General features: G+C 36.1%; 1 protein-coding gene across 1 annotated transcript in view; it reads left to right on the plus strand.

The window, feature by feature from the left end:
* PCLO (piccolo presynaptic cytomatrix protein) overlaps window positions 1–23,727 on the plus strand; it is a 388,529-nt gene that overhangs the window by 162,940 nt on the left and 201,862 nt on the right. Inside the window, exons 4-5 of the mRNA XM_075722389.1 lie at window positions 15,572–16,048; window positions 16,124–16,795. Coding sequence (XP_075578504.1) covers window positions 15,572–16,048; window positions 16,124–16,795 — 1,149 coding nt within the window. The remainder of the gene's footprint in view (window positions 1–15,571; window positions 16,049–16,123; window positions 16,796–23,727) is intronic.

The following is a 23,727-nucleotide window of genomic DNA, read 5'->3' on the forward strand; positions in this document are numbered from 1 at the left end:
GCCCATCGGTCCAGCCTGTCCGGGTCCCTCTGCAGGGCCATCCTACCCTCCAGCAGATCGACACTCCCACCCAACTTGGTGTCATCTGCAAACTTACTGAGGGTGCACTCAATCCCTTCGTACAGATCATCGATAAAGATATTAAACAAGAGTGACCCCAAAACAGAGCCCTGGGGAACACCGCTTGCGACCGGCTGCCAGCTGGACTTAACTCCATTTACCGCTACTCTCTGGGCTCGGCCACCCAGCCTGTTTTTTACCCAGCAAAGACTACGCCCATCCAAGCCATGAGCTGCCAGGTTCATTGCCTTGAAGCTTGGGAATTTGCCTCCTATCAGTGGAAATTGAAACACCTAATGATAAAGTGTTGTTCTGACCCATATGTTGCAAAACCAGCCAGTGTTTTTGTAGAGGATGGCAGCTGTGACTATTTCTGTGCTCCTGTGCTCTGCCAACTCTTCACACTGCCCTTGTTGTCATCTTAAAGCAGGAAGGTCAGTACAGCTTTCACCTCCTCAGTTTGGGTGTTTAGGAGAGATGTCCATTGGGAAGAGCTCAAGAAGTTGCTGAAAGGTGTATGTGCTTCTCAGCATGTATCATATCACACAAAGCTGTGGTCATTCCGCACAGATGTAATAGTACAATATCTATTTCCTTTGTTTGGTTTATTATCTCTTTACTGCCATGGCAGCTGCCAGTATATCAGGAAATGGTTATATGCAGCCTTCTTACTATATTTGCAGTTAATGATTAATATAATTTTCCAAAGCCAGGTAAGTGGTTTTCCTTGATTTTCTGCTGGACCTGTGCTCTCTTCCTTGAGAATAGTCTGTTTCCTTGATTACAGATTTTTCCCCAGGCTTTTTCTCTGTTTGTTTCTTTGCCTTTCCCCCTCATTTTCAGGCACCTAAAGGATTCATATGTCAGTCACATAAGACGGAGAGAAAACATACATAAATCATTACTAAATGATAATAAACTCAAATGATAAAGCCAAGTTACAATAAACATAAGTGATGAAACAGATATGCACACTGTGGTTCTGATTAAAGTAATATTCAAACAGAAGAGATTAGCTGAAAAATGGGAGGCGGTGTCTTTAGGTATGTCATGGTTTAACCCCAGCTGGCAACTGAGCACCACGTAGCTGCTTGCTCACCCTCTCCCCCCCCTCCCGGTTGGATGGGGGAGAGACTCAGAAGGGTAAGAGTAAGAAAGCTCATGGACTGAGATAAGAATAGTTTAATAATGGAAATAAAATAATAGTAGTAGTAATAGTAATAGTAGTAGTAGTAGTAGTAGTAGTAGTAGTAGTAGTAGTAACAATTTTAAAAATGGTGAAAAGGAAAACAACAAAAAGAGGAACAAAACCCAGGAAGAACAAGTGATGCAACCGCTCATCACCTGCTGACCGATGCCCAGCCAGTCCCCGAGCAGTGATCGCTGTCCCCCAGCCAACTCCCCCCAGTTTCTGTACTGAGCATGACGCCATATGGTATGGAATAGCCCTTTGGCCAGTTTGGGTCAGCTGTCCTGGCTGTGCCCCCTCCCAGCTTCTTGTGCACCTGGCAGAGCATGGGGAGCTGAAAAGTCCTTGACTAGCATAAGCAGTACTTAGCAACAACTACAACATCAGTGTGTTATCAACATTATTCTCATACTAAATCCAAAACATAGAACTAGGGCAACTATTAGGAAGAAAATTAACTCTAGCCCAGCTGAAACCAGAACAAGACATTTAGAGCTTTTGAAAATCAGACCATTTATTTGGGTTTTTACAGATTTAGGACCTTACTTCAGGCTATCATTTTAAGAAAAGTTTATCTTTGGACTTTAGGGTAGGCTCTCAGCACATCTCAAATTCATCTTTGAAGTGAGGTTTGTCTGGAGCATAGTTTGCTGCAGGCTCTTTTCTTAATCAGGAATAGATGCAGTAGTTAGCCCACTGATGGTTTTCATATCTGGAGATAATGTCCCATAGCCTGGTGAGTGAATTTGAGTAGCCAGGGTCAAAATTTTAGCTCCACAGTTGAGTATTAAAATTTAGGTGAGATGAGACTGGATGGACCTAGGAGTAAAAATAACCCGTTCTATTTTTTAAGTCCTTCCATTCTCCTCCATAGAATTTCACTTGGAGTGTAGATCAGCCACTTCCACTTACGTGAAATATCATGCAGATCCCTCTTTGTATAAAGGACTATTCATGCAGTAATAGACTAAATATGTGCAAAAGGCAGACACACTTCAATCTGTCTTAGCAGAGATTATTGGTTTTGCAAAGTATATTGTTGAAATTAACTACACATGTTAGTTTTATCTGGTTTGCAAGAGCAAACAAAACACAAAATGACTTTTCAGAATAATGATGTATATCAGTTGTCTCTGTATTTCTGTTCGGGATGACCAAAATAAAAAATATTTTACAGAGAGTGGTTGAGCTGTTTATTCATATGATCCATTAAGGTTCAGACAAAAAAATTGTATTTGTAGTTTATCACCAAATATAGATTCTGAGATGTGATAAATATCCACTGAGCATTAGGCACCCTGAAACGTTAAGTACAGTTCTCCTTTTTACTACAGAATTCATCTCATCTAGTTCCATAGCTAAGTCCCAGTTTGAGAACAAAAACGATTTTCCTCTAGACTCTCTATAAAGGTCAACATTGAACACAGGACTGAATAGACCACGACCTCTTCAGGGGATGGAATTGTTTGTTGTTTTAGTGCCATCCATGACACTAGACATTTTGTCAGTTCAGAACAAATAATAACAACAATGAGATGGGAATACTCACGCTCTCTGCTGAGCAGTTGTGATTCAGCTGCTAGAAGGCATAGAAAACAGTTATTCTTTGAGACTGTTATAATAAAGAGTACAAAGGAGCATACTGGGGCTACTCAACATCTACATATAGCCAAGAAGGATTACAATAACCTAACATTTTTAAAGCTCAGAGTAAACTAGTTTGTAAATACCCAGTTATTAAAAACTGTCTTTTACTATAAAATTATTACTTCAAACCCTAACACAAATTCGGATTTTTTTGGTCTATGTAATCTAAATGGAGTAACTACAATAATACTATCAAAGCAAGTTAAGAATAATGTAAATGGAGGTCATATATTGCTATTTAATTAATCCACAACAGTATGTTCATTTGTCATGGATGCAAGTAAATTGAAATTGTTTTAGTCATCTAATTGGGAATCTCCTTAAAAGAACCTGTGAAAGAGAATGTCATTGCAAGGACTGTCATCTGACTATGATTATCATATATGTGCTGAAATATGTTTATGAATGTAATTATTATCTTCTTACCCTGGAAGTAAATACTGAATCTCCAGTGTCTTTTGTGAATGGAAAGTGAGATACCAAAATAATATTGAAAACATCCTGGGACTGAGTTTGTGGATTAGAAGACTGCTTAATATAAAGACGGTGGTGTCATTAATGTGTAAGGACAGAAAGCTCTCCACATCTCATTTTCATGCATATTTTGTTGTAAAAGTCAATATTCAAAAACATCTTAAAGACTTAAAAAACAAAAAGAAAATTAAAAAGAAAGGTAGTTCATGTTTGATTGGCTGCTTGGTTTCTGTATTAGCTTTTAAGGCAATATCATGAATACCAGTGACTACCAATATAGCTTGCGCTATTGAGCGTGCATAGTTTCCTGCCAGAGAAGGAAACTGTGGTGTGAGTAAGGATAGATCTGACTCCCCTATGGATCCTCTTACCTTTTATGGAGTTCATCACAGCAAAAGAAGGGTACACTGACTTGGGGTGATAGGGATGGGTTCTTTGATTTGAGAACAGCAGTTAACTGCATAAGCACTCTGAAAAAAACTTGCAGTATTACACTTTAGCAGAAAACTTAATACACAAAACTAAACGCCATTCCACGTATCTAACACTTCAGATGTTAATACTGGAAATACAAAAATAAATAGACAGTAGTATGTATTCTAAAACAGAGCCATAGTATAGAGTCCGTAAAGTTTGTATGTAAAGGTAAAAACATAAACATAAATTATGTACATAAGGTAGATATTCTCCTTTTGAACTACAGAAATCAACAGTAGGATACCTATTTTAATGAATCTTTGGTAAAGATGGAAAATTAAGAGGATATTTATTATAGGAGAGACTTTTTTAACTCTCCCTTGATAAAACATTGACTGTTAACAGGCTTTCTTAAATGCAATTTTATAGATTTGCTAATTAAAACATTCAACCCATAGGATTACAGGGTATCATTCCATGTGAATTAGAGGTTAGTATTATTACAAATTTATATTGTGGTAGCGCCTGGAAATCTTTCAATGTTATCGTGACAGACACTGCAAGTATGATATATAATTGTCTAAAGGAGCTACAGTCTCAGAATCTTTTCCTTGCACAGTTCTAAAAAAAGTTTATACCATTTCAGACAATGTTTGTGGATTTTCATTGTAATCTAGAATTTCTCAAAGTGTACACAGATCTTAATAATTCCAATTCCACTAAAGTACTTGAGGCTCTTCCATTGACTTATGTGGCCTTTGGATGATGCCCATATCCACTTTGTTGTTTTTTCCTTCATTGGGGTTGATTTTGCCATGGTAACAACACAAGTGGTCACCAGAGGCAGTAAAATGCTTGATGGGAATTTCTGTGTGAGTAAGACTGAGGAGGAAGGCTCATTCCTTTGTTTTGGGCAACAGCACCCTACAGCTAAACCTGCCAATACAAAGGAGGACTATTAGTCATTTTGTTATAACAGTGCATTAAAAAAACAACAAACACATGACAGTGCAGTTAGATGTAGAGTAAAAATAAGTATAGTAATGTTTCCCCCACTCCACAATAAAAAAGCAGTTATTTTTTGACAGCTTTGCTTCTTTTGCATCTATGATGATCTATACACTAGTGATACATTTTTGTGCATTGACAGCATAATTCTAAGCCTCTAAGGGCCTTCAGCAAAATAACTAAAGGAAATTAAAGTATACACAGACACTGTACACATAAAAAATCCCATTATCTATCACATGTAATTACTAAAATAAAAATTCCCAAACAATAGATCAGTTGCTAAGAAGACACAAAATTTGAGCTTTTTTTGAAGGTGTTGGGATGTATCTTGAAGTAAGGTAAGGGCATGCACATTTGAGAGTTGTCATCACTTGAGGAAGTAGGTCATCCTTGTGTTGTCATGTTCTGTTCATAATTGAGTAGAATATTCAGCAGTCCCAACCCTATTAAAATTAAGGAGCAGATAATTACTGACACATGGGAGAAACACTGATTCCTCTGTGCTTTTCTGGTAATCTGCTGCAGTATTTACAACTCTAACACTTGGTGTGGGAGAAAAAGAAAGGATCATTAATGACAACAAACCAGCTGACAAAGTTCCATGAGTGTTTTCTTTTTTTTCTGGAGCCAAAGCAAAATCTTAGGGCATTAGGAATAACCTGCTGATTGCTCTACCACTCTATAAAATAGACCTTTTTATGTAAAATTTTAGGGGGTATTCTTTGAAACCTTCTGACTGAATAAAATGTTACAGTTTCTGGTGCCAGGGTATTAGTTCTTAGCTCATTCACAGAATCACGTAATGGTTGCAGTTGAGAAGGACCTGTGGAGATCATCAGTCTTTGTTTGACAGGATAATAACAAGGTAGAGAAGAATTTCTTGGGATGTACCATCACTTCAGAAACATAGGCGGACTGTTTGGCACCTTTTCGAGCTCTTACACTGTTGTTATCAGGTCCGGCATCCAAGATGTGTTTATTCTGAAATTCAGAGTCCCTCAAAGCTTCTGTTAGTGAGCAAAGACAAACTTGAATTGAAGACATTAAGGATAAGGAACAACAAAAAGGAGGGAAAGTTCCAAACAGTGGTTGTGCATAGTCACTGTGTTCAAGATAAAGGCTCCAGAGCAGATTTTAGGGGGTAACTATGTACCCAGTGTACTGGTCAATGCTATCTCATTGCCACTGTGCATTCTCCCATATCTTTATTCTTATTTCTTGGAGTTTCTTCCAGCTCAAAAATCAAGGTGATATTCACTAAGTCAGCTGTAGACTTGAGTAACTGGTCTAATCAGCTACACTCTTGCCCTACAGTCAGTGGACACAAACAGGCACTTTTAAAGTGCCAGTCTTTTTATCTAATGTCCTGTGATAGGGCAGATGAACTGCCTTCTAAACGTTCCTGGTTTTCTCCATTGAAGGTAGAAGTTACCAACCGCAATTGTAAATGTCTACACAATACACATCCACAGTCTAGTGGAAATCCTGCTTTCTTGCTTGCTTAGGTAGTGCCTACCCCATTGTTTTGAACAATGCTAAGCTACAAATAAGATTTAACAGTCTAAAGAATAAATGTTCAGTTAGACTGCACTCAGTAATTATACAGTAATTCCAATAAACTTGAATTTATGTGATTTGAATATGTCTTCTACTAGTCTGGAATGTTTCTTTCTCCCTCTAAAAGCATGAAATATATTGCCATTAAAAGGTGCTGGAAGATGCATAAAGGAACTAAAGGCAAAAAAAAATCAAGTTAATTTTTAAGGGATTTAATAACAGTTTAACTCCAAAACATTGTATCCTAAAGATGGCGAGCTAAAACAGCCTTTAGAAATTTAAGATTTCTTTTATTAGAACTGCTTTACTTCCTTCAGTAATGATTACAATTTCTGTAATCTAAGACAAAAGATTGTGGACTGCAGCCATGGAATAAAATAGATTTTACTTTTATTGCTGCCCATCACACACCAAGTGAAAAAAGCAAAGTGCCTTACAGCCGCATGCAGAAGTGGCCACTCATCAAGCAGACTGTATGCTAAGGTATCACAGTTCAGAACAAATACCAGCACTGTCAGTGGCAATGCCTTTTAACAGGCAAAGGTTAAGTATCATTTTTTTGGCTTTTTTCTGCTCTAGGTTTCTGTTGCACTTCAAAGTTGACATAAAGAGAAGTAAGCTTGTTTCTATTCTTATTTTGATACTAGTTGGATCTTCCAACACACTGACCAGAGTCTTTTGAGACTTTTGTGTATATACCATAACTGGAGCTGCATAGGCATGGGTAGCAATCATTGTTCTCAATAGCTATGCCCAGCAGTAGCCAGGAAGCATGTAGCAAATATTTCTACTGATGCATACAGGAAAAATAGGTAAGAGTCTGTCACTCATTTTTGCTATATTGGCTTCCCAGTGGCAACAGAAATAAATATATAAAATCCATTTTTTGTCATGTCAGTTTTTGTGACTTTTAATGCATACACCAACAAGTCACATAAGCAGTGGTAACTGGGTACGTACGTACTCAACTCTGCAATAAAAACAGCTGAAAATAACTTACTTTATTTCATAGTTGTTTGTGATGGCTTAAAAATAAGTTTATCAGTTAATGACAATAATCTGTGATGCTGAGATAACTTGGTCTTCCTCAGTCACATACTGAACGCCTTTATTTGAGAAAGAGAGAAAAGATGATCATCTTTTTGCATTATTCAGATAACAATGTCAGCTAGATTGCAACTTCAAACAACAAAAAAAAAGGCATTTTCAAACTAAAAAAGTAATCCCTACCTCCTTCTGCTGACAAACTTCTTTATTCTGTAGGAATTTTTGCTGTTTTCTGTTTTAAGTTGACGCTTTACATTTACCTGAACCAGCTTTTATGAATTGCTATGATCTCTCTTTGGTGGCTGAAAGATAGCTTGACATTTAAAGTCGGCTAAATGCTATGAATCTATTTAATGCTAATAACATAATGCATTCTGCTCATGAGTACTATTACAGGAATGTGGTTTGTAATGCTGAAAGGATTTCATGAATCATTGAGTGATTTTGTTGGCAATCACATAATATATTGAAATCAGCTGCATTTCTCCGTACCACCACTCTCGTTGTATTGTACTCCAAACTGCAAATCACTAATGGCAAGGAAGGTCTTCTAGTTTCAAACCTAAATTTATCTATGGACAATTTATATCCATTTGGTTTGCAGCCAGTATACCTTTCCTCCTATATAAGTCATATTTGTGGGATTCATTTCCCTAGGTTAAATTAGCCGTATTCTTCTAACCTCTTCTCCAAAACTTAGCCATCTGACTAAGCATTTCTTTGCACATCCTTTCTCCACTTGGGGTGAAACCCAAAAATACATTTAAGATCCTAAGTGACATTTTAGACAGAATTTATGTGTATAAATTCAGGAAAATAATCCTGGAAAACTGCCTGTGACCTCCACAGGCACACAGTATCTATGAAAACCTTTCTATATTTTCCTAATTCTGGACACCGTAGAGGCTCAACTGTGCCCCCTGTCTCTGTCAACCTGGCTGCTTAGGCAATTACCTCCTGCCTAACAAGCTTTGGATAGAGAAGTGTGTGGGGGTTTTATATTTTATTTTGGGTTTTTTTTCTCCTGTCAGATCTACAGTCTGATTTTGTGGTCATGCTCTGAATGCGTATGTCCCTCTATCATTCTGTACAATGGTGGTGGTAACCTTTTTACATGTAAGTCTAGCAATTTGAATATTTACCCTAAAGGTATCAGATCTGAGTACTCAGTCTGTGTGGGATTTAAATTTGCAGTTCACACATCCCAAAGAAATGCTCAGGCCACCATTCCCATTCTAGATAAGAATGTAACATTCCCTGTCTGCGTCATTTTGTTCAGGCAATGTCTGCCATATGCAGAGGGGCTCAGCAAGGAAGATTTACAGACTTCAGGAGTAGAGAGCAATTATTTGTTGATGAATACGCACAGCAGACAGATACGTCTGAAGAACTGTTAATATTAATATACTCACCACCTCAGTGAGGCCCTTGAATAGTGTTTGCTGGCCAGGCAATCACTGGTCAGGTTAGGAAGCGTCAACTTCTGCTCCTTGGAACGGACCAACCAACCATCACTGCTGCTGAGTTACTGCCAGCCACTTCTGTGTATTTTTCTTTTGGGTTTATACCCCTTCATGTCAGTATTTTTCTTCTTGAATTCTTCTCCCAATGACACTCTGTGGTTTTGCTCTTGGGTTTTTTTTTTTTTTTTTAATTTCTTACATCACCCAGCTTTCTCTCAAACACCTCTTCACATCTTAACAGACTTTTTCTCAGTAAAACTGAGTTGAGGACTCACAGCTGTGCTCCACCAACCTAGGCCTTGTATTGTAGACCTCTGGGCTGGGGGTTTCAAGAGTTCCTTCTCTCCTTGTGTTTGCAAAAAGGGCTGTTCTGGACCAAGCAGGACAGGGACCTCACAAGAAGAAGAGTGACTCTGGCCTTGTGTTACAATATATCCTTCCAGAGCAGGAGGGTGTGAAGGCTTCCAAAGCCTAAATGCATATCTACTTTAAAATAACTAAAACATAAGAAAAGTAACTAAAACTTAGGAAGAATGTAGGCTCATTTCCCTCTACAGGAGATGTGTTTTCTGTACCCGGCAATTTCTTGACTCATCCTTACTAATTTGGCTAATCATTTCATGGTGGCACAGGTTCAGTTATTGTTCTGAAATCCAGGTATGTTCATCGTGTAATGGTTTCATTTTTACCTATAGAATAAATGATATTATCCAAGAAAAAAATACAAGGTGTATCTGACGCAGTCTTCCTCCAGTGAATCCATATTGCCTTTCAGTATATGGCCCTTTTCTTCATCACAAGGATCAATTCAACTTTCTTTCAAATTATTTTCTAGAACTTTGTAAACATTTGAATCGGACTAGCAAAGCTGTAGTTGCAAGGAACACTCCTTCTACACATCAAATAAAAGCGTATGTGAGTTGAATGTGGGTAAACTGTGTCGCTCAGTTTGGGTGGATTATTTATCTCTCATAGCTGCTTGATTTGGCTTTCTTATGCCAATAGACTTTAATGAATACTATTAGACTGTGATCATGAATTTCCATATCCAATATGATGATTTCTGTTCTGTGTGCTCATTTCCTGTTGACATTTGCTTGTGTTCAATCTCATTATTATAAAAACTTGAGATTAAAGCACATACTATGTGGACCATACCTTAAACTCTGAAGCAATCTTAACTGCACTGTGGATATCTTTTTATCTACAAGGATACCAAATATTTTGTTGCTTGCTTAAATTACCTTTGCAGAATTTGATTTATATCAATTTTTGGAAATTCTTTCCTCATACCTGCTTTTTCTGATCTTCAAGATGGAGTTTGCTATGTTCATCAAATTGCTTTTCTTCTCCGGGTGGGCTATTTGATTACTTTTTCTGTTATTTCATTATGTGGCTTATTCATATGAGATCTTGGAAACATGCTGTACAAGTTTGTGAAAATGAAACCCAAATCAATTAAAAAAAAAAATCCAAAGTAAAACTGTCTTAGAGTCTCAGAACAACTAGTTTATATTACTATTTATGACAAAGATATCTTACTTTTAAATGTATGTTTATTGTGTTTCGTAAGAAACATGCTCAAATCTATGCTTAGTAAAAAAGAAGATGGCAAATTTGAGTAATAAGAAATACATTTTAGTGACTGCCTGCATTGCTCCTCCCCCTATTTTGTTTATGAGGTTATTTTTAGGGAGAAAAAGCATTCTTTTCTTTTCATATATATATTCACGTTTTTATAATTAGCATATGGTTTTTGATAAAGATTCTGTTTTGCAATATGATTATTTTAGATAGTGAAATCAGAAAGATAGTAATTTTTCAGAGAGTTATTTCTTAATGCTTTTTTCATTCCTATGTTGGTTTTATGATTTTGTTTGACTGAGAGTAGTGAGGAGGAAGAATTAGGAAGGGATAACAATATGATCTAAGCATAACAAAGGAAGTAGTTGGTTGGTATCTAAATGAAACTAAGGCAGTTGCCTTCTGAAGTAACTTAGAGATGTTTTATGGGAAGAAGCATTTGTTTTCACCTTCACAAATATATTAAGTACTTCAAGTTACTTTCAGTTAGAGAAAAACTGTAGTTTACCAATTAGTGTTTGTCAAGAGTATGTAATGAATGTATCAACATACTACAATAAAAAAATCATTGACTGGCAGGAACATGGAATAGTTGACCTATCATTTTCCACTTGAAATTATCTAACATTGTGGTATGGAAATACAAAAGCAAAGGAACTGAAATGCCTGAGCTCTTGCATGACAACTGAAAAATAGACATTCACAATGGATGTTAGATGTATGCCCTTTTCATGATGACATTTGTTTATTACAAAACTGAACGAGGAGAACATTGTGACACAGCTACTTTGTTCTGTCCAGCAATATGGGTTGTAAGGACTGGTGAAAACACAGGGAGAGAGCATGGATTCAGAATATTAAAGCACACTAGTATCACTTGTGATGCCAATAATAGTTTCTACTGCCGATTCAGGAACCAAAGGGTGTGAAGAATTCTGTAAAGAACTAAGAAGATTTATCTAGGGAAGACTGCTGAAAGAAGACGATGTCCATTTCCCAACTCCTAATAAATTTGGGTTGACAGGCTAAGTGAAAAGAATGCCTTAGGGAAAAGCTTGCATTCAGGGCATGAGGTTAACTGAGGAAAAGACAAGTCTAAAACTGAGGCATATGACTTCATGGTACAAAATTTGATTTTACAGAGAACCATTCTGACAGAGAATGAGGAGCTAGAGGGCTGGTGATATAAGATTTTTATAGGCTCTTTTGTGATCAAGTATCCAAATTATTACAAAAACTTAGATTGGAATTTAAAACACACAGCTTGGGAGAAGTATTTGCCATGCCTATATAGCAACATTAAAAAAAAAAGTGGTAAATAGATACAGATATAACAAAAGTCCAAGAGGACAATGGCAAGGTTCATTAAATCACTGCGTATCTGGACAATTTCAGATCATTTCACTATCATCACTTGCATCAGTATGGCAGGGAGGCAAGATTGAGACTTCCAGCTCTAGACAAGATTTAGTGCAGTTTGCCAATTTGCTCATCATCACCTTCCTTTGCTCGTGTTAATTGTAATTATTTTCCTTTTTAAGAGACTTGTTCTACTATGTGCTCAGCACAAAGCACAGCCCTTGAGTTGAAGAACTTTACTCCAGGGAAATTAGACTGAATAGGGGCAGTGAGCAAAGCTGAGAGGAAATGGTGGCTGGGTAACTGGTTTGGTTTTTAAATACTTAATACTGTTACTAAAGTTGCTAAAGTTATGATAGGCAGTTCAAAGAATTGAGTCTGTGAAGGATTTAAATGAGGGAGGTGACTTCACGAATCTGAGGAGCAAGTGTATGAGCAGTGAGTAGGCTGCAGCTGAAGAGGTACTAAATGGGATCTGTATAACAAGCAGAGCTAGGAGAAGTAGGAAGAGCCGAATGTAGAAGTATAGAAAAGAAACAAACACAGATACCCTAGAAACTGGATGTGGATATATTATAAGGAAATACATGGAGATTATGTCACAAATAAATGGTACTGTGAGAAGAACATGCGCATTTAATGTATAAAGTAACATGTTTAAGAATATCTATATAGCATGTATGTGAAATTCAGAAAACTCTTGAACCATGGTAGAAGCCACTAATTATGTTTTTATGAAATTAAAGATGGTTAAGGCTATATTCTGAGAAGCTTGGTAACATTTATGTATTGTCTTATTCCCATGCCCTGTGCTTACAGAAGCTATATTAGCACAAATAATAATGGTATTATTTCTGCTTATATTGTGAAATGAGTATTTGTCAGGCTGATTAGAGAAGGCAAAACGTGCCTCCTTTTTTGTGGGGTTAAAAGCATTTGGGGCCTCCAATAAATTTAAAAAAAAAGTTGATCTATTATAATTATCTAGTCAACTTTGTGTAGTGGTCTTTACAATCTTTATGAGAAAAGAATCAAGGATACTATGAAATTGCATCTTTTTTCTGTAGTCTGTTTATGCTAAATGTTATCTAGTATATTAAGTCACTTACAGACTCCTGATAATACTAACATCATGATTTTCTGTGAGCCAAATTTGTTTCCTGGTGTATTACTTCTATTTTAAGTTTATAAAAGACAGTTCACAACATACTTACGGCTTCCAATACTGTTTTCTAGGAAAAAAAATGTTGCTGTCCATAAAAAGGGAGGAAACTTTAATAAACATTCTGGATAAGCCACTCTAACAGAAATATTTGCAAGAAAACTAAGTTACATTTTACGCTTTCTTCAAAAAAAAAGTTACTTTTATTTGTATTTCTTAATTAGTGCTTCCCAGACAAATTATGTGTAGTTGGAGTACTTTTAAGTCGTATGGAAAAGAATAATCTTCCCGGGAGGCTTATGTTTTAATGCTTTTTTCAACAGAGAAACTAAACCTAAATTATATTAAATAGTCTGTAACAGAGCCACATTCAGTTTGGAGTTGCAAAGGGTATAGTAATTATTAGGGGCTTCGTTGCATTTGGAGACAGCTGATTCAGTCGATAAACTGCATTTATTGGCACAATATTGCCAGATACTTTTAATAAATATTTATTTGTGTCAATTCCTAGGACTCACTAGTTTGGTCATTTTCTATAAAAGTAGAATAATAAAAACACAAGGCAGTTGTTAGATGACCTGAATGATAATGCATGAATTCTTGCATTTCTTGTGCCTGAAGCAAAATTTGTCAGACAAAGAAACTTCTTTTATACATTAAATAGCCTCTCCTTAGTTGCATTTCAACAAGCCCACATGAGCTTTTCTTACTAAATTTTGTTTCACATGCAATTGTCACTTCATTGGCAATTCTTGTAATTTATATTTCACTTACTAGCTTTATCGGCTATTGTTTCAAAGGGGCAGCATCACAGTAGTGATTCAATTATTTTAGAAACAATTAAAAACCAAGAGAATTGTAAAGCCATTTAACAATGGGATTTGGATCTGAAGTATGCAGATAGACTTCACAAACTGGGGCTTTGATAGATTTTAGATAATTCCAGAAAGTGTTTGAAACCAGCTCATCTCAAAATGTCTTCATTTCTAAAGACACCAAAAATCATAGTATCCTGGACATACCTACTGTACACAGGAACTGTACTAAGCACCAATGCGCTCAGAAATTTCCTGGGTGGATGAGAGCTGAGCACATAAGCTCCGTCAGCAGAGATGAATAGAGATGCCTCACTCTGGTTAACTGTCTTGAAAAGCCATCTGTGGTCCTGTCATGACTGAACCTTATCACTCTGTGAGAAATGCCATATCAATGACAAGATATTGGCATCACCAAGTGTTAATGACTCTTAGTAGGAAAAGCTGCCAGTGCAGTTGTTGAAGTTAGGCCCTTTACGCTGAAAAGAGCAAGTTACGTGGAGTCAGGAGAGGAGGGAGTCTGCTGCTTACATCCCTGTCATTTAGGCATTCTTTGCTGGCAGGGGCAGAGCTGGAGTTCCAGTCCCTGCTTTTGGTGTTACCTCATTTATTACTGTATTACTTGTTAATATAAAATGCATTAATGTTTCTGGAGTTGCACACTTCTGCCAGATACCCTTTTTTCTGACTAAATGCCACATTTTCTGGTCAACTGAATATATACCATTGGACATTCTGAAATATTCAATGGTATATAACTGATCAATCATCCATACTATCCTAATATTATCAGCAGTATTAACTATATAATTACTAATAGAACAGTTTTGCTCTGTTTTTCATGTGCTTCATATTCAGTAGGCCACTAAGTTCTCTAAATCAGAGAAATACTATAACTGAATTGCTGAGACCTTCCATCTTCACAGTGAAAGGAGTTAAAAACAAGCATACAAAGAATTTAATGTACAGCATAGACCTCTTATCCTCCAGTGAAGCTCATTTTGCACTAGTGAAGCAGAGCTTCATTATCTGTTCTAGTATCCAGAAGATTCTGGGCTTTTTCTTTCCTTTCAGTACTTTTCTGTGTTTAAAATGTCCTTTTGTTATTCTAAAGAAACTATACACCAAATCCCACTGGAAAGTCTGATTAGTCCTCTCGTATAGTAGCTAGGCAACTGGCAACAAGATCTTTTGCACAGATATAAGCGTTTGCCCTTTTTTTCTGATTTTTGGGAAAGAGGAGTAAAAGAAGCCAGTATGCTGCAGGGATTCAGTAATAAAGAGAGCAGAAATGTAATCTTTCTTTTGGGTTACAGCCGTATTAAATTTATACACTGACACATACACACAAATTCAAGGGGGGAAGGTAACTTCTGAAGAGAAACGTGAAAAGCCATGAGTCCCAGTTGGTCCCCTTGTACTCAGATTCACAAAATTAGAGGGAACTATTGATAGATTATAGGGGCATTAGAAAACAATAGATGTTAGAAATACATAAGCAAACTTTGTACGTAAAGGTCATCAGAAATTTGGAACAGTGTGATTGTTGTTAGCTTTCACAGTATATTTTTATATTTGTTCAGCTTGACTTTCTGGAATCTTTCATGCTTCATTTCTGGTAGAAAGGTGTAGTGGATCTTCCTTCAAGAGCAGCAAACAAAGAAAATAACTTTCCAGTATGCATAGCATTCAGTTTAAAAGTATTCAGCTGTATCAGTTGAAAACACCATATGATTTTACTGTTAAGTTTTCAAATAAGTAACTTCATATGTTTATTGTATCACAGGTACAGGAATGGCTGTGCTTAAACTGCCAGACCCAAAGGGCAATGTCAGGACAACTTGGGGATACGGGCAAGGTGCCACTTCCGAAAACAGGCCCTTCACAACCAGTATCCAAACCACCTGCTACTCCTCAAAAACAGCCTATGCCTGCTGTCTCACATTCCCCTCAGAAGCCTTCCACACCGCCTACTCCAGCAGCAGCAAAACCGAAGGAAGAACCAGGCATTCAGAAGGAAGTTCCAAAACTTCAGCAGGGGAGACTGGAAAAAACATTGTCAGCTGATAAAATCCAACAAGGAATTCAAAAAGAAGATGCAAAACTTAAGCAGGGAAAACTTGTCAAGACACCCTCAGCTGATAAAATCCAACGTGTTTCTCAGAAGGAAGACCCAAGACTCCAGCAAACAAAACTGACAAAGACAGCCTCATCTGATAAAATTTTGCATGGAGTTCAGAAGGAGGATGCAAAATTTCAAGAGGCAAAACTGGCAAAAACGTCCTCAGCTGATAAAATATTGCATGCAGTTCAGAAGGAAGACATAAAACTTCAAGAGACAAAATTGGCAAAAATACCCTCAGCTGACAAAATTTTACATGGAATTCAGAAAGAAGACCCAAAACTCCAACAGATGAAAATGGCAAAGGCACTATCAGCTGACAAAATCCAACCTGCAGCTCAGAAGGAAGATCCACAACGTCAAGAAGTCAAATTGTCAAAGACAGTTTCAGCTGATAAAATCCAACATGGAATTCAGAAAGAAGATCCAAAACGTCAACATGAGAAAATCATGAAAACTTCATCAGTGGAGAAAATTGAACAAGAAGCTCAAAAAGAAGAATCAAAACTTCAGCAAGGGAAACTGTTAAAGACACTTTCAGCAGATAAAATTCCTGCAACAGTAAGTTCAGACCAAAAGAAACCCCAAATAACATTGCAAGAAGATAAAAAACCTGTGCTCCCAGAAAAGCGCACACCACATCCAGAGGACAAAAAAGAACAAATTACAGCTGAGAGTAAAGACCATGTTGCTGAACAGAAAGCAGAAGTTGAAGCACCTTATAAGGGACTGCAAGCTAAGAAGCAAGAGGATATTAAGAAAGAGGGTTTGACAACTGGGATTTCACAAGTGGTTTTGAAAGCTGAAAAAGCTCAGGAAGAAGAAATTCCTGTTCAAACACCACCTTTGCCAGGAACTGACCGTGTGGAAGCAGTGAGAGAAAAAACAGTAAGTGGCTTTCTCCCTCTCATCCCCCTTCTCCCTTGCTACAGTTTAGATTCTGATCCTGACAGACCCTCTCCTTTATGTCTTCCCACTCTTTATTGTTATTCTCTGTATGGGATGATTCTAAATTATAAAATCAATGACTCCTGTTGAGTGAAAGTTTCAGCAGTTAGTCCTATGCTCTACGTGCAGATTTTCAGTACTACTTGCATGATTTTCAGTCTCAAGCAGTTAAGCATTTGAAACTAAGGCAAAGTTCCTGTTTAATCATTTTTCCAATATGTCTGATTTATTTACCTGTTTCTGTAGACTCTCCAGACTTTGGAGTTTAATTGTTGAAATTGGAGTGTTTTCATAGTTCTTAATCCCAAAGGGGAATAATGTGTAATGGTAAGGCGTACAATGTTTTGCAATACCAAAATATAATAACCATTTGAGGAATACTTCATGATGCCTGAAGATGGTATGTCGAAATATGCAACCTTTACAGCTTTTCGTACTATTTCATTTGCTTATCTCGTATGGGCAAGTACTTTTAGGTAGGGTTCTTGGTGGGCTCTCAAGTCAGATGAATGTATGGGTTTATGATAGCATGTACTAGAGGTCTGCATTTCTTAAGTAAATGCATTTGCTGGATGTGAAATCACCAACAAGTCACTTTATCAGATGAAGTGAGTAATATACACAATTTGTTGAGAAATGAAAAATGATGTTTTTTTATATCAGCACCATGAATTGTGTGCTGATTATTATGTTATGAAAGTAGGAGTAGATTTGCGAAAAGTGTTTAACCTTTGCCAAAGTTATGTTTTTAAATAATCCCAATCAAAAAAGTCAAGGGGCTTTTTGTTTTGTTTTGTTTTTTTTTTTCCTTGTGATAACCAAGACATTTGGACAGAATAATATTCTGATTCAGAAATTGTGCTGTGGAAAATACTACTATTTTTATAAACCAAGTTTTCTGTCTGAAATATATCTCCTATCAGATGTCGTGTTTCCTCCTCTTGATGGTATCAAGAGGTATGGTGTCCCCTGATTGTACCGAGGGAATCTCTGAATTATGCTCAGAGTAACATAGCCAGAAATTCTGTGTTCTGGAAGAAGCAAGAAGGAGATCTAAAGAAAATCCTGTATCAATCTGACTATCTCGTATCAAACATAAGACACTATTGCAGGACTTTCCAAGAAGAGTAAGCTTAATTTTGTTAACAAAATGTCTCTTTTGGGGATTTTTTTAAATTCATATCAGAAAACCTAAGAAGTAGACTTAGAATTTTGTTACTGTTGTTAAAAATTTGGGGTTTTTTTTCTGTTGAAAAACATTTGTAAGGGAAAATTTTCATCACATGCTAGTCTTGGTCCTGTCTGGTCATTTTTATGTTCTATAAGGAGGTGAAAGCATATTATACTCTAGACAAATCTAAGATTCGTATGTTGGATTTCCATCTCTGATAGCGACAGATTTTAATTGAACATTAATTAGTGATTTCAAATGTGACGCACACGTATATTTCACTCTTATTTCACTAATATTTTACTTCTTCCTACTGCCTTCTAACTGAAGTCAAGACTTCTTCAGTTAATACCATAAATAGGGATTATCTTTCGCTTGCTCTTGTTATCAGACTTTGAAGCACACTTAGCTAAAGTTTGTAAAGCAGAAGCTTCTTGAATAAAAAAAAAACAACATACATATCTACTTATAAGTATTTTTAAAATTAGAACATTCCGAAATACAAACCAGAATTGAACGAATGGAAAAGCAATAGCTATTTTTACACAAAAAGACTTATTTTTTCCTTTTCCCGATCTTTTTTCTCCTTGGAAAAATCCTAAAAAAGAAAAAAAAGAAGCAGCTCAAATTGTTCAGGATTAAAAATAAAGCTGGTGCCTCACCTAGCTTGTACTTTATAAAAATAACTCTGATTTTCTAAATTTTTATTTATTGAAGGATTTTAATGTTCTCCATGCTGTACATCAAACATTGCTAGATAAAATTCTTCCCAGGAGACCATGTGACAGAAATGGAAGAGGAGATAAGAATGTAGATATCACACATTGATTCCATTTCTGTTGGTAAAGGACAACTGTCCCCCTGTACTCAGCACTGGTGAGGCCGCACCTGGAATACTGTGTCCAGTTTTGGGCCCCTCAATACAAGAAGGACATTGAGGTGCTGGAGCGTGTTCAGAGAAGGGCAACGAAGCTGGTGAAGGGTCTGGAGCACAGGCTTTCTGAGGAGCGGCTGAAGGAACTGGGGTTGTTTAGCCTGGAGAAGAGGAGGCTGAGGGGAGACCTTATCGCTCTCTACAACTACGTGAAAGGAGGTTGTAGTGAGGTGGGTGTTGGTCTCTTCTCCCAAGTAGTTAGCGATAGGACGAGAGGAAATGGCCTCAAGTTGTGTCAGGGGAGGTTTAGATTGGATATTAGGAAAAATTTCTTCACAGAAAGAGTGGCCAAGCCTTGGAAGAGGCTGCCCAGAGAAGTGGTGGAGTCACCATCCCTGGAAGCATTCAAAAAACGGGTAGATGTGGCACTCTGGGACATGCTTTAGTGGGCATGGTGGTGTTGGATTGATGGTTGGACTGATGATCTTCGAGGTCCTTTCCAACCTTAATGATTCCTAGTTTTTATTTTCATTAAAAAATAATGCAGCCACCAAGCCAGGAAACATGAAATTATTACTGTACCCTTATCTGGTTTAGTGGTGGACTTGGGAGTGTTAGGTTAATGGTTGGACTGGATGATCTTAAAGGTCTTTTCCAACCTAAACAATTCTGATTCTATGAATATCTAGACATTGAAGAATATGTTTTACATGTGTTACAGGACAGAATCATATGAAGGGTTTCAGGTAGGTGTATTTTTAAATAGGGATGCAAAGGAAAACCTGATTCTTTCTGCACTTGACAAACTGCTGATGCTGTTTTATATCCAAATCTGTGCAAATGGTAATTACTAACTCTTTAGTATTCCAATGAGATAAGTAAATAATACCATCCTCATTTTTCACTAAAAAAAAAGACAGCAATACCCCAACAGGTCCCTAAAGACACAGAGGCTAAAGTTCTGATCCAGTACAATCAGTAGAATGGTCCTTGGAAAATCACGGATATCAGTTGTATTTCGAGATCTGGCATCATTTGAAACAAAAGTGACTTAAATATTGAAATATTTTAAAATATTTGGGTCTTAAACTATGATTTAAGGTATCATAAAGCCATTCTTTCCTTCAAAAGATTCTTTTTTCAGTAATATTTTAAACTGTAATTTCTTCAAAAAGATTTTAAAGAATAAACTGACTTTGATCATGATTTACTGGTTCTTTTCATGAGAAACCATCTTGTAATATTGACTATTCACATGTGCAATAGCAGTTAGCTGTTCTAACAAGGATGCCTGGAAGTCTTGGACGGTTATGACATACAGTTTGTCAGTATAAAACAGTCATCTTGGAACTCATAAATTAACATATAAGTAGTTCAGCATATCTATGTGAACACATTACCATGGTATAAATTGGACATATATTTACAACACATCAGATATATTATATAAGTTCCCTTATTACTACCTTCTTATGTTTACTGAGGAATGGTTGTGTGCTTAGGTTGAGTAACCGGGTAGAAATTAATATATTGTAAATTGTCATCATTATTTTAACACATGCCATTAATGACAAAATGCAGACCAGGGGGACAGAATAAGGAGGAAAAAGCTTTTCTGTAAGCAGTTTTTCTGGACACAAATAAAATGTTTCATTTTGATAATACAAAACTCTAATACAGATTAAACAGTTTAGTCAACCAAAGTCTTTTTTTCACTCTTTGCAACTTATTTTTTTGATAATGTAGATATCTTTATTTCTTCTATAAACAGAATGACCTTTTAAAAATCATGAGTTCCTTTGCAAAATAAAATTTCTGTTCTGTGCAACAGAATGTCATCTTGCTGGCTATAAATAATTTAGAAAACTGACAAGACTTTTTTTTTTTTTAAATCACAGTTTTGTTTTACTAGAGTTCTGATTGGATTTGATAACTAATTAGACTTTTTAAAGCACTAAGCTTTATATTTTCAAATAAGAATATTAAAAGTGAGGAAGTATAAGAATAAGTAATACTTGTAAAGCAAAAACTTCTAACGCAGAATAGTTGTATGATGTATTGGCACTGACACTGTAGAAATGCCACTAGAATAGTACAAATGCATCCTATATTAGATCATTTTTACCATTAGTTAAAGAGGTTGCATTTGCTGGTTTTAAACAGTCTTATCCAGCCTGCAGTTTTTGTAAGTATCCTTCTTCCTCATGTCTCAAGATCCGCCGATCAATGTCTGTATTAGAGCTAAATTTGTCCAGTATTAAAAACTCACAGTAGACAAACTTTCAGAAAAAATTCCATTCAACTACTCAGAAAAGACCAGTAATTCAACAAGTACCAAAGTACTTCCTACTTTACAAGAAAAAAGTGTTTTTTTCTTATTGATTAAAATAAATTTTTAATTCTCCAAGAGTTGTTAGATATGTATATGATCCTTACCAACATTGTTTCTGCAATATTTTTTTATTCATCTATAAATCTTATGTTTTTGATATGTTTACAAGTTTGACAATGATGTTGTCTTTGTGTATGTGATGGCCAACCCTGTAGGAAATAAATTACCAGTCATTTAAGAATAGATGTAGCTAATCACAATATCCTAGTTCTCAGGCTGCAGGAAATGGGAAAAAAAAGCACAAAGACCAAATATTATTTATTGTAAGTTACATGCATATGATCTTGAAACATGATGTGCAGGATAATTTTTCCATGACATATCATGGGGCAGACAACTATACATACAAAAATGATAGAAAGTATATTCATATTATGGTAGCCTTAAAAAGAAATTTGGATTTTCTCATCACATTTATTTCTAGTGATAAAAGAAGTCCCTCCTTATAGTAGATCTTTTTCTTCTCCTTACAATACAAAAAGCAGTCTTTCCCATATTGTTTCCTATTACTAATAGCAGTGATGTTATGGCATATACTGAGATTCAACAACAGGGCGGGCAATAGCAATACTCATTGCATTCTCTTCTGGTTTGGTCATTGAGTAGGTACTACACATTGGACTCACAGATAATGGCACCATCACAAATTACAAGGAGAATGGCTGAAGTTGTTCCATGACCAGTTGTTGTCTACCTATTTCCGAGCTTAACTGTTTAGTTGATGCCCTCTGTCTCTGCTTTACAAGTCACTGTATCACTTCATCTCCCTGTGGGGAACCAAGATCTGACAGATTCACTTTCACTAGTTGGACACAGTCTGGCCATCAACTCCTAGGAGACCTTCTGAGCTTGAACAATGTTTGGATTTTCTAGTAGCTTACCTAAATTGATCGCTGTGTTTGGTTGGGTTGTGTTTATAAGTATGAACATATTGGAAATAAAAAAAAAATAACAATCAAATGTCATAGGTGAAATTTTAGTGAGGGGCGTGATATTTCTAGATGGAAAAATCCTTTGTTTTTAATGAAATGTGTATTTTTTTTAAAGCATAGCCCAATAAATTCCACTTAAACACTTTCTTCTTTAATAAAGGGAACAAAAATGTATAAATAACATACAAAACCTAAAATTTTTAATTTATTGCTGAATTTTTAGGAAAAGTATATATAATTCTGTCATTAGGGCTGGATAATATCCAAAAGTACATTTTTCAGAATAATAAGTGCTGAATTGTTTAAGAGGTGATGATTTCCCAAAGTTTTTTGGAGTACTGTAGGTTTCTCCATATTTTTATATTAATCACAGCTTTATCATTAGAGTTGTCCCTAGAAATAATTGTTTTCATATTTGATTTTTAATTGCAATGGATTTTGCTCTGATATCAGATACTTGGATTTATCATATTGGGAACAATACTGGTAAGAATAGATGTAGTTTATATTCGAAGTAGTATCTGATTTTGCAAAGCATATAACAAATCACTTCTATGAAATTGAGATTACTTAACAAAAATTAGTAGATTACTGTAATATTAATATTAGTGTTTTAATGTAGGATTATGTGCACAGTGATATGTTTATAGGCAAAAGCAGGTGCTTTAAATGTAAATTAAATAATAAAAAAATGACTAGTTTATAAAAATACAATAACTGACAATAACAAATACTTCGGTTATGATATTTTGGCATTAAGTATAACTTTAGTGTGAATAAACATTTGAAAATACTTGTAATTGATAGCAACTTAACATGAGTGTAAATGTACATTTAAATTATAATTAACCATTGTTGTCATTTTCTTAATATATTTATTCCACAGTATATTTTTAACTCAGCATATTGCCAAGGAAGTTGATAAATTAAAGCTTTAAATAAATGGTTTGCTGTACTTTAGAAATCATTGACTTAGATTAGCAAAGTTGATAAATACTCTACCTACTTGTATTATTGAGGGCCATAACAAATGTGAAGATCACATCATATTATTAAAATCCAGAGACCTTGGGATGCTTGTTCTCAAATTGCTAGTGGAGGTGGGGACACTTCATAAGACTGTCAGCTAAGATGACAGCTAAGATGACCTGTCATTTGGATAGTGAGCGGTTTTGTTGGCTGAATGGTGAGGTACTTTCACGAAGTACGGAGCATTCCACAGTTGAGAGAAGCAGGAGGGAAACTCTGGTGTGGAAATACTTGCTGAAGGATATTCTTGTTGTTATCTAAAGAACCTGATAGAGGTGCTTGTCATTCAGAATGGTGTAGAAGGATCTAGAGGCTAGAATGACTAAGGGTGTTTAATTAGGGCTGAGAAGGAAAACATTGGTTATGATGCTGTCAGGTATGCCTGCCTTGTTTGCTTCCTTATTTCCTTGGATCAATAGCTGACCATCGTGCTTTCCTCCCTGCAATTACACTTCCCTACTAGCAACTTACCTC

The sequence above is a fragment of the Pelecanus crispus genome, chromosome 1 (assembly GCF_030463565.1).
Source record: "Pelecanus crispus isolate bPelCri1 chromosome 1, bPelCri1.pri, whole genome shotgun sequence".
In the NCBI taxonomy this organism is placed as follows: domain Eukaryota; kingdom Metazoa; phylum Chordata; class Aves; order Pelecaniformes; family Pelecanidae; genus Pelecanus; species Pelecanus crispus.